The 15655-nt window shown below is 35.8% G+C and overlaps 1 protein-coding gene across 11 annotated transcripts in view; it reads left to right on the top strand.

The window, feature by feature from the left end:
• Positions 1-15655, top strand: part of KIF21A (kinesin family member 21A) — a 158203-nt gene that overhangs the window by 117404 nt on the left and 25144 nt on the right. For 7 of the 11 annotated variants that reach the window (XM_033412369.2, XM_033412363.2, XM_033412366.2 and 4 more), the window contains 7 exons: positions 5196-5390; positions 5814-5915; positions 6578-6743; positions 7225-7245; positions 12404-12464; positions 12839-12893; positions 15153-15364. In XM_033412369.2, the coding sequence (XP_033268260.1) occupies positions 5196-5390; positions 5814-5915; positions 6578-6743; positions 7225-7245; positions 12404-12464; positions 12839-12893; positions 15153-15364 (812 nt within the window). The remainder of the gene's footprint in view (positions 1-5195; positions 5391-5813; positions 5916-6577; positions 6744-7224; positions 7246-12403; positions 12465-12838; positions 12894-15152; positions 15365-15655) is intronic. The other 4 variants (XM_004283480.3, XM_033412370.2, XM_033412365.2 and 1 more) reach the window with 1 other exon arrangement.

Raw genomic sequence — 15655 nt, 5'->3', positions numbered from 1 at the left:
GTCTTTTTGAATTAAGGTTTTCTGTGGGTATATGCCCAGTAGTGGGATTGCTGGATCATATGGTAATTCTATTTTTGGTTTTTTAAGGAACCTCCATACTGTTCTCCATAGTGGCTGTATCAATTTACATTCACACCAACAGTGCAAGAGGATTCCCTTTTCTCCACACCCTCTCCAGCGTTGGTTGTTTGTAGATTTTCTGATGATGCCCATTCTAACTGGTGTGAGGTGATACCTCATTGTACTTTTGATTTGCATTTCTCTAATAATTAGTGATGTTGAGCAGCTTTTCATGTGCTTCTTGGCCATCTGTATGTCTTCTTTGGAGAAATGTTTATTTAGGTCTTCTGCCCATTTTTGGATTGGGTTGTTTGTTTCTTTAATATTGAGCTGCATGAGCTCTTTATATATTTTGGAGATTAATCCTTTGTTGATTCGCTTGCAAATATTTTCTCCCATTCCAAGGGTTGTCTTTTCGTCTTGTTTATGGTTTCCTTTGCTGTGCAAAACCTTTTTTTTCTTTTTTTTTCGCTACGCGGGCCTCTCACTGTTGTGGCCTCTCCTGTTGCAGAGCACAGGCTCTGGATGCACAGGCTCAGCAGCCATGGCTCACGGGCCCAGTTGCTCCACAGCATGTGGTATCTTCCCGGACCGGGGCATGAACCCGTGTCCCCTGCATCGGCAGGCGGACTCACAACCACTGCGCCACCAGGGAAGCCCTGTGCAAAAGCTTTTAAGTTTCATTAGGTCCCATTTGTTTATTTTTGTTTTTATTTCCATTACTCTAGGAAGTGGATCAAAAAAGTTGTTGCTGTGATTTATGTCAAAGAGTGTTCATTCCTATGTTTTCCTCTAAGAGTTTTATAGTGTTCAGTCTTACATTTAGGTCTTGAATCCACTTTGAGTTTATTTTTGTGTATGGTGTTAGGGAGTGTTCTAATTTCATTCTTTTACATGTAACTGTCCAGTTTTCCCAGTGCCACTTATTGAAGAGACTGTCTTTTCTCCATTTTATATCCTTGCCTCCTTTGTCATAGATCGTTGACCATGGGTTCGTGGGTTTATCTCTGGGCTTTCTCTCTTGTTCCATTGATCTATGTTTCTGTTTTTGTGCCACTACCATTTTGTCTTGATTACTGTAGCTTTGTAGTATAGTCTGAAGTCAGGGAGTCTGATTCTTCCCGCTCCGTTATTTTCCCCTCAAGACTGCTTTGGCTCTTTGGGGTCTTTTGTGTCTCCATACAACTTTTAAGATTTTTTGTTCTAGTTCTGTAAAAAATGCCAGTGGTAATTTGATAGGGATTGCATTGAATCTATAGATTGCTTTGGGTAGTATAGTCATTTTCACAATATTGATTCTTCCAATCCAAGAACATGGTATATCTCTCCATCTGTTGGTATCATCTTTAATTTCTTTCATCAGTGTCTTATAGTTTTCTGCATACAGGTCTCTTTGTCTCCCTAGGTAGGTATATTCCTAGGTATTTCATTCTTTTTGTTGCAATGGTAAATGGGATTGTTTCCTTAATTTCTCTTTCAGATTTTTCATCATTAGTGTTTAGGAATGGAAGAGATTTCTGTGCATTAATTTTGTATCCTACAACTTTACCAAATTCATTGATTAGCTCTAGGAGTTTTCTGGTGGCATTTTTAGGATTCTGTATGTATAGTATCTTGTCATCTGCAAATAGTGACAGTTTTACTTCTTCTTTTCCAATTTGTATTCCTTTTATTTCTTTTTCTTCTCTGATTGCTGTGTCTAGGACTTCCAAAACTATGTTGAATAATAGTGGTGAGAGTGGACATCCTTGTCTTGTTCCTGACCTTAGAGGAAATGCTTTCAGTTTTTCACCATTGAGAATGATATTTGCTGTTGGTTTCTCGTATATGGCCTTTATTATGTTGAGATAGATTCCCTCTATGCCCACTTTCTGGAGAGTTTTTATCATAAATGGGTGTTGAATTTTGTCAAAAGCTTTTTTCTGCATCTATTGAGATGATCATATGGTTTTTCTTCTTCAATTTGTTAATATGGTGTATCACATTGATTGATTTGCGTATATTGAAGAATCCTTGCATCCCTGGGATAAATCCCACTTGATCATGGTGTATGATCCTTTTAATGTGTTGTTGGATTCTGTTTGCAAGTATTTTCTTGAGGATTTTTGCATCTATATTCATCAGTGATATTGGTCTGTAATTTTATTTTTTTGTAGTATCTTTGTTTGGTTTTGATATCAGGGTGATGGTGGCCTCATAGAATGAGTTTGGGAGTGTTCCTTCCTCTGCAATTTTTTGGAAGAGTTTGAGAAGGATGGGTGTTGGCTCTTCTCTAAATGTTTGGTAGAATTCACCTGTTAAGCCATCTGGTCCTGGACTTTTGTCTGTTGGAAGGTTTTTAATCACAGTTTCAATTTCATTAGTTGTGATTGGTTTGTTCAAATTTTCTATTTCTTCCTGGTTCAGTCTTGGAAGGTTATACCTTTCTAAGAATTTGTCCATTTCTTTCAGGTTGTCCATTTTATTGGCATAGAGTTGCTTGTAGTAGTCTCTTATGATGCTTTGTATTTCTGCGGTGTCTGTTGTAACTTCTCCTTTTTCATTTCTAATTTTATTGATTTGAGTCCTCTCCCTCTTTTTCTTGATGAGTCTGGCTAATGGTTTATCAATTTTGTTTTTTCCAAAGAACCAGCTTTTAGTTTTATTGATCTTTGCTATTGTTTTCTTTGTTTCTATTTCATTGATTTCTGCTCTGATCTTTATGATTTCTTTCCTTCTGCTAACTTTGTGTTTTGTTTGTTCTTTTTGCTCTAGTTCCTTTATGTGTAAGGTTAGATTGCTTACTTGAGATTTTTCTTGTTTCTTGATGTAGGCTTTCTATAGCTATAAACTTCCCTCTTAGAACTGCTTTTGCTGCATCCCATCGGTTTTGGATTGTTGTGTGTTCATTGTCATTTGTCTCTAGGTATTTTTTGATTTCCTCTTTGATTTCTTCAGTGATCTCTTGGTTATTTAGTAATGTATTGTTTAGCCTCCATGTGTTTGTGTTTTTTACTTTTTTTTCCCTATAATTCATTTCTAGTCTTATAGTGTTGTGGTCAGAAAAGATGCTTGATATGATTTCAATTTTCTTAAATTTACTGAGGCTTGATTTGTGACCCAAGATGTGATCAATCCTGGAGAATGTTCTGTGCACACTTGAGAAGAAATGTAATCTGCTGTTTTTGTATGGAATGTCCTATAAATATCAATTAAATCTATCTGGTCTATTGTGTAATTTAAAGCTTCTGTTTCCTTATTTGTTTTCATTTTGGATGATCTGTCCATTGGTGGAAGCGAGGTGTTAAAGTCCCCCACTATTACTGTCGATTTCCTCTTTTATAGCTGTTAGCAGTTACCTTATGTATTCTGGTGCTCCTATGTTGGGTGCATATATATTTATAATTGTTATATCTTCTTCTTGGATTGATCCCTTGATCATTATGTAGTGTCCTTCCTTGTCTCTTGTAACATTCTTTATTTTAAAGTCTATTTTATCTGTTAAGAATATTGCTACTCCAACTTTCTTTTATTTCCATTTGCTTGGAATATCTTTTTCCATCCCCTCACTTTCAGTCTGTATGTGTCCCTAGATCTGAAGTGGGTCTCTTGTAGACAGCATACATATAGGTCTTGTTTTTGTATCCATTCAGCAAGGCTGTGTCTTTTGGTTGGAGCAATTAATCCATTCACGTTTAAGGTAATTATCGATATGTATGTTCCTATTCCCATTTTCTTAATTGTTTTGGGTTTGTTTTTGTAGGTCCTTTTCTTGTCTTGTCTTTCCCACTTAGAGAAGTTCCTTTTTCATTTGTGGTAGAGCTGGTTTTGTGGTGCTGAATTCTCTTAGCTTTTGCTTGTCTGTAAAGCTTTTGATTTCTCCATCGAATCTGAATGAGATCCTTGTGGTAGAGTAATCTTGGTTGTAGGTTCTTCCCTTTCCTCACTTTAAGTATATCATGCCACCCCCTTCTCGCTTGTAGTTTCTGCTGAGAAATCAGCTGTTAACCTTATGGGAGTTCCCTTGTATGTTATTTGTTGGTTTTCCCTTGCTGCCTTTCAATACTTTTCCTTTGCCTAATTTTTGCCAATTTGATTACTATGTGTCTCGGTGTGTTTCTCCTTGGGTTTATCCTGTATGGGACTCTCTGTGCACCTGGACTTGGGTAGCTATTTCCTTTCCCATGTTAGGGAAGTTTTCGACTATAATCTCTTCAAATATTTTCTCGGGTCCTTTCACTCTTTCTTCTTCTTCTGGGATCCCTATAATGCGAATGTTCTTGCGTTTAATGTTGTCCCAGAGGTCTGTTAGGCTGTCTTCATTTCTTTTCATTCTTTTTTCTTTATTCTGTTCCTCAGCAGTGAATTCCACCATTCTGTCTTCCAGGTCACTTATCTGTTCTTCTGCTTCAGTTATTCTGCTACTCATTCCTTCTAGTGTAGTTTTCATTTCAGTTATTGTATTGTTCATCTCTGTTTGTTTGTTCTTTAATTCTTCTAGGTCTTTGTTAAACATTTCTTGCATCTTCTCAATCTTTGCCTCCATTCTTTTTCAGAGGTCCTGCATCATCTTCACTATCATTATTCTGAATTCTTTTTGTGGAAGGTTGCCTATCTCCACTTCATTTAGTTGTTTTTCTGCAGTTTTATCTTGTTCCTTCATCTGGTACATAGCCCTCTGCTTTTCATCTTCTCTATCTTTCTGTGAATGTGATTTTTGTTCCACAGGCTACAGGATTGTAGTTCTTCTTGCTTCTGCTGTCTGCCCTCTGGTGGTTGAGGCTATCTCCATTTCTTTTTTTTAATTGTGGTAAGATCAGATACCATGAGAGCTACCCTCTTAACACATTTTTAAATGTACAGCACAGTGTTGTTAGCTATAAGCACAATGTTGTAAAGAAGAGTTCTATAACTTATTCCTCTTGCATAACTGAAACTTTATATCCACTGAACAGGAGATCCCCATTTCCTCCTCCCCCCAGCCCTTGGTAGCCACCATTCTATTTACTGCTTCTACGAGTGTGACTATTTTAGTTGCCTCATATAAGTGGAATCCTGCAGTATTTGCCCTTCTGTTAACTCATTTCATTTGGCATAATGTTCTCAAGGTCCTAGATGAAAATAATTTCTTAAAATCAAATCTGTTTTCTCAATAGCAAAGGGAAGAACTCACAAAAAGACGAGAGAAGCTTTCAAAAAGAAGGGAAAAGATAGTCAAGGAAAATGGAGAGGGCGATAAAAATGTGGTTACCATCAATGAGGAGATGGAGTCATTAACTGCTAATATAGATTATATCAATGACAGTATTTCTGATTGTCAAGCCAACATCATGCAGATGGAAGAAGCAAAGGTTTGTAACTAAAAAGGTGTTTAATGACTTAATAAGAAGTATTTTTGTATTTTTTGTCATTAAAAACACTTTGAATTTTTATATGAAGGTATTTTCTATCTATGGTTTAATGTGATTCTTAGGTTTTGCATGTATACCACTCCCTGCCTGCTTTCCATTTCTGTGCCTATTTTGTGATATTATTATTGTTTACACAAGGCATATATAATGTATTAATCAACCTTGAGTTCTTAACTGCTCAAATGTCTTGTCTTTTAAACTAGACCATATGTTTCTTGGAGTAGGGATCATATTTTATACTTTTCTGTGGAGTCACATTAGTTAATCCAATGATATCAAATAAATGCATGAAACAATGGCTTTGTCTTCTGTTAAATACATTCAGGTCAAGGTAATGATACATCATATGTTGGTTTGATGTAGGAAGAAGGAGAAACGTTGGATGTCACTGCAGTCATTAATGCTTGTACACTTACAGAAGCCAGATACCTGCTAGATCACTTCCTGTCAATGGGCATCAATAAGGTAAGTTCTAACTACACTATTATTGAAAACCTAAGCTTTGGTTAATTCATTGCAATTTTGCTTATCTTTCTCTATTGACCCTTTCCTTTGTAATAAGGAGGAAGATTCTTTTCCTTAGAGTTAAGAAAACTCAGCAGTATTTACATCAATTCCATTAGCTTCTCATCTTTGTGCTTGTGTATTAGAACAGGTAAACAACTTAAAGAATAATTTCTTTTTCACTTTAACAAAGGAAAAGTTAAAAGAAAAATCTCTTAGGGTGCTCAAAAAAAATCAGAAAGGAAAAAATACAGTTGCACTCTCCTTGTCTTCAGAAACTTCTGCCTAAATATTAAAGGTGATAATTTCTGACTCACCTTTTTTCCCACGTTGAGACTGTGCTAGACCTTTAATGGTTTGTTCTCTCACTTAATCCTCACAACGTGGAAGGAAGTAAGAATCATTCATATCATTTGAATATTTGGAAACTGAGAATCGGGAAGATAAGGTAACTTGCTTAGGGTCAACGAGCTTGCAAGTGCAGAAGCTGGGATGAATCGAGATCTATTTAATGTAAAAGTCCATACATCATATGCATTTGCTATTTGATACAGATCTTTGTGTGGTAGATTCTGTTTTGTATGATCTAAGATAAATTTTTTTTGGGGGGGTTGTTGTTATAGGGTCTTCAGGCTGCCCAGAAAGAGGCTCAAATTAAAGTACTTGAAGGTCGGCTTAAACAAACTGAAATAACCAGTGCTACACAAAACCAGCTCTTATTTCATATGTTGAAAGAGAAAGCAGAATTAAATCCTGAGCTAGATGCTTTACTAGGTCATGCTTTACAAGGTAATTTGGATTAAATTTTAGTTAAATAAATTGCATGGTAACTTTGCTCTTTGAGTATGCTATACTCTACCTTTTTTCCCTATAGCTTGACTGAATAGATGCTATATTTACTTATGCTTTTGATAATTATTCCTGCTTTAATTTGCATGTATAAATTTTGGGGGATGTAATTATTGTCATTGCAAGAAATGATTAGCAACTTAAAAAGGCTTCCTTAGCATTATTAAGTAATTAGTTTTTATGAATAAATAAGATCAACCATGCTTCTGAATTGGTTGTTTAAATTATTTAAAGTATTAACCAAGTTTCATTACTTTACATATCTAACTGCCTTAAAAAATAAATTTATAAGTGTTTGCTATGGCATCTATTCTACATATCTTATAAATGATACATAATCTTGTTTTATATGAGAGTTAACATTGGATTTGTTTTGATTGGAGTATTGCTTTTTGTTTCCTTTTTGCTGTTATTTACACAGATCTAGATAGCATACCATTAGGTAAGTATGTTTAGCTTTCTGTGTACCCTACAGCTGCATGAATTACTAATTGTTCATGTACACTAATTGTGGTACATCTTATTTAAAAATTTTTATTGGCAGCGAGCTGGTTTTTGCATGATCTTTTATGAAATGTATCTGTGACCACAAACATACTAAGTCTTTTGTCTTTCTTACACATTTCCTGATTTTTAAGTTCTTAGATGTTTAAAGAAGTATGTTTACTTTTCTATTTTATTATTTGAACTCCAGATTTGGTTCCAGTTTCATAAGCCCCTCTTTCTTGTAGTAAAAAATGGAACATATATTCCTTTTTAATTTTTAAATCTATCTGTTAACTTGAATCTGTTGTTTTACCCTCATAAATAACTTTCTGTGTTATTTATCTTTTATATATATTTGTTTTTGGTTTATATTTGCTAGATTCTCAGTTGTTCTTAAGTTTTATAAAATTAAGCCACGTATATTTTAATATTGTAACTTGAATAAAACTATCCAAAGGATTTTAATGAACAGATTAAAACATTATTTATAATTATAATATTTTCAAGTTAGAGCTTTAGATATCACTGAGTATTGAGATTTTTGACATTTTCCCTTGCCAGTACAACATTCATGTGAACTACACCCACTCATGAGTAGTATCTATACTCCTCCTAGTGGTTATATACATGAAGGATCAGAAGCATCAGTGTAATTTTATTACTTGCAATTTTCGTGAATGATTATTTTGGACCAGTTTTTATTTCAAATTATTTCAAAATCTGATCTTAACTTTTTTCTAATCACGCAGCTGTCAAAATTTTCTAATACTTGATGGAGAGGAATGTAACTGAAAGATTAAATGTAATTTCCTCTCTGGGTTATTAAAATAAACATAACCTATGAATCTGAATTTATTTTAAACGATGCAAATAAAATACATGAACTATTTGGTTCTTTTTTTTTTTTCCGGTACGCGGGCCTCTCACTGTTGTGGCCTTTCCCATTGTGGAGCACAGGCTCCGGACGCGCAGGCTCAGCGGTCATGGCTCACGGGCCTAGCCTGTTCGCGGCATGTGGGATCTTCCCAGACCGGGGCACAAACCCGTGTCCCCTGCATTGGCAGGCGGACTCTCAACCACTGAGCCACCAGGGAAGCCCTGTTTGATTTTTTTAGACGTTTACCCTGTGTGTTAAATCTCAAAATAGTATTTCCTTGAGATCAATTCCATAATACAGATATGGACAGGCTACAACTTTTATCCTGCTCAAGCTATAACAAAGACAGGTAGAAAAAGGATTGGTTATATTAAGGAACCATGTTAGGCTGCCCAAATTTCTGAATTATAACCAGAATTTTTGCCATTCCATGTGTTATTAAGCATGTTTCTTTTCCTCTTCCTCTTCCTCCTCCTTCCTCTTATCCTTCTCCCCCTCCTCCTCCTCTGACTTTTCTTTGTTCTTCTTCATCTTAGTGGCTCAATTTATAGTAATAAGTAAATTCTTATTTAAGTCCATTATCTCTTTTAACTTGGAAGAAAAATGCAATGCCCTCTTTGATGTCCTTTTGTGCAGAAAATATTAAACTGCTATTTGATGTGCATTGTTACTTTTTCACAGCTTTCAAGCAACTTTTAATTATCTGTAGCTTAAAGCAGGGTCAAAAACAGAGAGGGGAAACACATTCAGCTGATATAACCTGTGACTCATGGCATAAATTTTCCCTAAGGCCATAATCTAGACCAGAGGTGCTTAGAAGAAAAGCACGGAAGGAGAAAAACATGGAAGTTAAATACACAGAAACTAGATGGTCATATTCATTGCTTTAAAAAATATTTATTTAGTTTCAATTTATCTCAACTTTGGGCTGGGTGCTGGGATTCAAAGATAAATAAGACACAGAATCTTGCCCTCATGGACTTGATACCTTGCTGAGGGTGACAGACCATGAACAGATTATGATACATTGCAGACAGGGCAGAGATTGAGATATGTACAGGGAATTATGGGAACACAGAATGGGGCTACCCAACAAGAATGGAGGAGTTGATGGAGGCCTTCTGGAGGGGGTGAAATTTGAGCTGAAACATAAATGAAGAAAAAGATTTAGCCAGGCAAGAGACAAGGTGGAAAGGGGCTGGGCAGAAGAGTCACTCTGAGCAGGGAGTAAGTTAAAAGTTGGACATTTAGCCAAAATATTGTATGAATGAGGACTTCAAGCAGGTTGGTGCTCTGGAGCAACAAGTATGTGGTGTAGGATGATGAATATAAGGCTAGAGGGGGAGCAAGGGCCAGTACTCCATGCTGATAGGCTTGTATTGTTGTAGCCTTTGAAGAACATCTTTATTTTCCCCTTCTTTTTTCCCTACCTATGTTGGTGTTCCTAAGATCTTCTCCTATGTTTGGGGATTTGCTAGAAGACTCAGGGGGCTCAGTATATAGTTGTATTCATGGCAAAGATTCATGAGAGCAATGTAGGAAGGATACACAACAAGATTGTAAAGGAAAAAGACTCAGATGGAGTCAGGAGAAATCCATGTCCAGGCTGCCTTATGCTCTCTCCCTCCCAGGAAACATCACACAGAATGCACTTTTCCCCCGGAATGAAAATGCAACAACATGTGTGCATAGTGTACACCCAAGGAAGTCCATTAGACACTCAGCACCTGAGGTTTTTACTGGGAACTAGTCACATAGGCACGCTTTGTCTAGTATATACGAGAATTTTAGACTCCAGAAGGAAAGCAGGAGTTCTCAGCATAAGCCATATTGTTTGCACAAATGTTCTAGGTATAATGAACTTCCCTCACTAGTTAACTGATGACTAGGGATACTCTGAGAGCCAAGTTTCAGATGACAGACAAAATCCAACCTTGCAAGGAGGCCTTTCTAAGGATAGTAGTCTCTGGGCTGCTATGTTAACTCTTTTCCATACACTACATATATATATATATGTATATATACATATATATATATATATACAGACACACACACATATACATACATATATACATATCTATATACCTATATAAACTTTAAAAAAGACTTTAATAGTAACTGTTTGGTTAACTTCTAGTGATGTGAGATTATGCAGCTGTGTACCGATATGTATGAACTTTAAAGCATTTTGCAGTTTTAAGTCTCTGCTTTTAGCTTTAATGCTCAGTGATGAGAAGAGAAGCTGGTGTTGGGCTGGAATTATGTTCTTAGAGTTGAGAGTAGAGCAGTGAGGTGATGGCATGTCCTGCTGCCCAGATGGCTGTAGTGCTACAGACAAAGCTCAGTCCTGAAGAGGTGTCTATTTTGGTGAATGTCTGGGTGGAGGGTTGTATCCTCTGGCTGGGTTGGTTATGTCAAACTGTAATTATCTCTAAATAAGGCATATATGCATATGCAAGAGCTAAGTAGCTTTTACTGAGCACTCATATGATGTTTAATATACTAACTTGTTTCATCACTCCCTACAAGAAAATTACTAGTCAATCTTAGCCTGCTTTTATACATGGAAAAATAAAGACTAGATTTGTCATTTCTTTACATTTTCTATGTTATTGACTAATTCAGTCACCTTAGCACTCAATTATCCTTTCTTTGAAGCACATCCTCCAGCCTGCAAGCGTGGGCTTTGAGATACACATTGCCTTCAAGACCACCATTTTGCTCATTTCGGAAAGTAAACTCCCTTTGTGTGGGTCCTAGATGGGCTCCATTTTAGATAATGCTATCAAGTATTACTGAATTTCTATCGAAGTGTCTGCTAAACAGTGAGGAAGAATGGGAGCATCTGAGAAAGGAATTAGTTGACTTATGAGCATAATCCACCTGTATGATATAAATGTAAAAGTTAAAGGGGGATGAATACTGTATATTTTTCACTGACATATATATAATTATTTTTAAATATTCTATTTATTTATTTTCCTTAATTTTTTGCCTGCATCGGGTCTTAGTTGCGGCACACAGGATCTTATTGAGGCACAAGTGATCTTTTCATTACAGTGCACGGTCTGCTCAGGCTTCTCTCTAGTTGCGGTGCCTGGGCTTTTCTAGTTGTGGTGTGTGGGTTTTTTCTCTCTAGTTGTGGCACACGGACTCTAGGGCACGTGGGCTCTGTAGTTGTGGTGCATGGGTTCCAGAGCACATGAGCTCTATAGTTTGCGGCAGGCGGGCTCTCTTGTTGAGGCGTGCGAGCTTGGTAGTTGTGGCGCAAGGGCTTAGTTGCCCTGCGGCATGTGGGATCTTAGTTGCCTGACCAGGGATCGAACCCACATCCCCTGCATTGGAAGTGGATTTTTTACCACTGGACCACGAGCGAAGTCCCCAACATATATATTGTTGATAGTATTGCCTTTAGTTTTGTGGAATGGCTTTATAATAAAATGTATAAGTTTTGAAAACTTGCACCTGTGTTAGGGGCTCACTGACATTTTAAATAATTTACTTTCAGTGGCTGTTTTATTTACTGACTTCCTACTAGTTTTATATGTTTGCTTTTTCCTCTCTTTTTATTAGTGTGCTACAGTTGTTCTGAAATAGCAGTGGTTTGTTTGTATTTATCTACAAAACTGTTGCATGGAAACCCGTAGTTTTAGTCCTTTATGTACATGTGAATGAGCTGCATGCTGGTATGTAACTCCTGAATACCTTGACACACACACATGCTCTCTCTCTACTTGAAAACAAAAATAAAAATAAAGGAAAATATATAAGTTGGAATACTGATAAAGTACAACTATGTTTATACCTATGTAGTTTTTGAAGTTGGCTCAGTACATTAAAGGGAGCGCATGCAGCATTTACTTTAATCTTGTGTTTTACTCAGTGGTTTTTCATACATGGGATAAATGGATGGTGTGGGATAAATACATACTCTGAAAAATATATAAATAATTCTACATACTCTGATAAATACATGATCTCATTTCCATCCTGTGAATGCTGTTCTATCATTCAACTCATAGCTTTCCTATTTTGAACATATTTTTCTCATCCTAGGGCATATAATCAAAGGAGTTTCTTAGAAATATTTTTTTACATTTCTAATTTGATTCAGTTACTAAAACCAAAGTGCCCATATTGAGAGAACTTGGGCTGTTGCTTATTATAGCATAGGGATTACAGTCATCATTCAAATTGTGACATGTGGATAATACTTACATTTTGGACATTTTTTTAGAAAATGTAGAGGACAGCACTGATGAGGATGTACCTTTAAACAGCCCAGGATCAGAAGGAAGGTAAGAGAGGCTTTAGAAACTTAATAGATTTGACTTATTTCTGTAATATTTTTAATAATTTTATCCTGTGCATCAAAGAATTACCATAAAACAAATAATTTTGGATTTTATGGCTAAGGGAAGAGAACTAGAAACAGTAATATGGAAGCCCAACTAAGTAATGTTTAACCATCAAAAACTTTAAAATAAAAATACTGGGATATTTAAGGAAGGAAAATGGACTATTTTAATTAGTTTATTTTGATTTTAAATATTGTCTTTCTGTGTTTTCTGTAGGCATATAAATTTTTTTCCATACTTGTACTCATTAGAGGACATACAGTTTTCTATAAGTTCCCTTTTAATCATGTGGTTAATTACTTATTTGCACATAGCTCACTCTCTTCAGACCTTATGAAGCTTTGTGGTGAAGTGAAACCTAAAAACAAGGTAAGGAGAATTGAAAATACCAGGTAAACATTTTTTCTGCCGTTCTTTATTGTTACTATTAATCACATAGGCCTCAGGTTTGACTCTTAATAGGTCAGCAAGTAGGCATGCTTTTACCAAAGATTTCATGTGTAAGAAATTTAGTTCTTTATCATATTCCCCCTTGAAAAAAATTTATATTGAAAAATTGCTCCTTTGTGAAACTTGTGATTTACTGTATTCTTGTACTTTTTCTACTAGATAACATATGATTATGGAAAACAATCCTTAAAAATAATTTAGATTGACAGGAGATTTTTGAAATTTTAACATTCTAGTATGTCCTCAAGTATTCCTTATTTATTTTGTTTAACTGTGTCTTGAGGTGGTTTGAATAGGCCAACTCTTAATCATCATTTTGTATTGAAAATTGATGCTATAATGTATATTTGTGAAGCTTAAAAAAATAAAGAATACATACTGTTAAATGTGTAAGAAACACATGGTCTATTTCAGATTGAGTGTTGGTAACATTGGTACTAGATGAATTAACTAACTATCTTAAGATGTTTGAAAACAAAGAATTCTTGTAGTGCTTAGTAAATATTTGTTGAATGAATGGATGAAATCAGGACTCAAAATAGTACTGTGCTAATGGACAGGATGGATTTAAGGCCCACAGTGGTTAGCCAGGTAATATAAATGAGTAATTTGGCTGAATATAAGGTAATTAATAGGGATTATTATGATTACCTGAAGTGGACATGCTGCATCTAAAGCAAATAGCCACCACTCAACTACTGCTTATTTTTGCCATGATGGAATATGGGCCTAAGGCTACCAGATCCTCAACTTTTTAAAGAGAAGCTTTAAATATGGATTTTAATGGAGAATTTCCTTATCTTTAAAATACTGGGCTAGCCAACTGAAAAACATCTCCAGTCTTTATGTATGGTCCTTGAGGTACTGGCTTGGTGACATGTGGTTTGTGTCTTATTATTCTAAGTGACTAAGTAGAAGTTACCCAAACTCAAAGAAAGCATTTGAGTATAGTTTGGATCCAGTCTTAAGTGGAGGAGAGAATCTCCTAAGGTAACTTGGTCTTTCAGGCCTTGTGAAAGCCAGAGAGAAATGTGAAGTGGTAGCCTAAAGGTCATCTCCTAATAAAACCCACCGTGGTTCGGAATTCCCAAGAAAATGACTCAATTTGCAGTAGGGAGAACTGACAGGGTAAAAGGTTAACCTGCAGGGCTTTCTCTTTCCAAAAGTTTTCAGGTATTATCTACCACTCCTTTTGAACTGCAAAGATGCCTAAAAGGTTCTCATATTATTTATTTTTCACTCATTGAAAAAGTGAAGTTGAGTATATATTTTAAATAGATATTTACCAGCACTATGTTAAATGCAGGGGATACAAAGTTGAATAAAACAGGTTGTCTGCCCTTTAGAGGTTTCTAATCTGGTAAACACCTTGATTATCTGTTAATACATTAGCGATAGCAGCCAACTCTAAGCGTTAACAACAAGGTAGTCCCATTGGTTTTTCAGGAGTATGGAAGGGAATGCTTATGGTAAATTTAGATTCTAGGAAAATAACCTTCACCTGCCTCACCATGCTGACAAAAGCTGGTATGGACTGGTGGTAGATATCCAGCAGGCAGATTAAACACCCAGTTAAAGCGTCAGGGGGCAGGGTCATAAAAAAGGAGAAACAGATGTAAAAATTTATAGTAAAATGAAATTAAAATTTATATTAAATAAATCATCTAAGCCTGGGAAACATCAGAATTTAGTTGAATGTCCCTGCAACTATCTTTTGGTTTAATTTCTTTCTTCTTTCTTTCTTTCTTTTTTTTTTTTAATGATATGTTGAGGGAGCTGGCGATGAATGGCAGTATAGCACAATAATATTGGAGGCAGATTGCCTGGTTTTGAATCTGGCTTTGCCACTTACTAGCTGTGTGACTTTGGACTTTTAGCTTCTCTGTGCCTCAGTTCTCTCATTTGTGAATTGGGATAATGATAGTATATACTAATATAGTAAAGTATTTATAACAATTTCTGGCATCCAACAGAAATGTTGGCTATTATTACAGCCTCTAAAGGTCTTATCTGGCTGTAGCTCTGGCTTGTCACTATCTTACATGTTATGTTTGACACACTTGCTAGGAAAAGACATGCTAAATGTTTTACCTATTTCAAATGAATATTAAATATCGCCTAGTCATCTTCCCTGCGAAAATTTGCACATGATTGTTTTTCCTTCCATTCTCTGACTAGGCCCGAAGGAGAACCACCACTCAAATGGAATTGCTGTATGCAGATAGCAGTGAACTAGCTTCAGACACTAGTACAGGAGATGCCTCCTTGCCTGGCCCTCTTACACCTGTTGCAGAAGGGCAAGAGATTGGAATGAATACAGAGACAAGTACTTCTGCTAGGGAAAAAATGCTCCCTCCCCCATCTGGCTTCCCTTCTAAGATAGGCAGCATGTAAGTCTGGCCCAGCTACACTAACTTCCTTTCTTTTGGCTTTCTTTTTTAAAAAAAAAAATGCATGTTGCTAATTTCTTATTTCTATTTTTTAAAATTTATGTAAATAAGATCTCTAGTTTTCAAAGTAATTTCTGTTAGGTGTTGTGTCTCCTAATTTTGGGACATTCAAAATAATTTAAATGAGATGTTCTTTGTTGAATTGCTTTGTCTTATTTCTAAGTTTTAGGGTCTTTCTTAAAGATTATAATTTTTATAAAGGCTGAGTTGTGAATTACAGAAAAAATTTAT

Source organism: Orcinus orca, chromosome 11 (assembly GCF_937001465.1).
Source record: "Orcinus orca chromosome 11, mOrcOrc1.1, whole genome shotgun sequence".
NCBI classification, from domain to species: domain Eukaryota; kingdom Metazoa; phylum Chordata; class Mammalia; order Artiodactyla; family Delphinidae; genus Orcinus; species Orcinus orca.
This window is presented reverse-complemented; position numbering and strand designations above follow the sequence as displayed.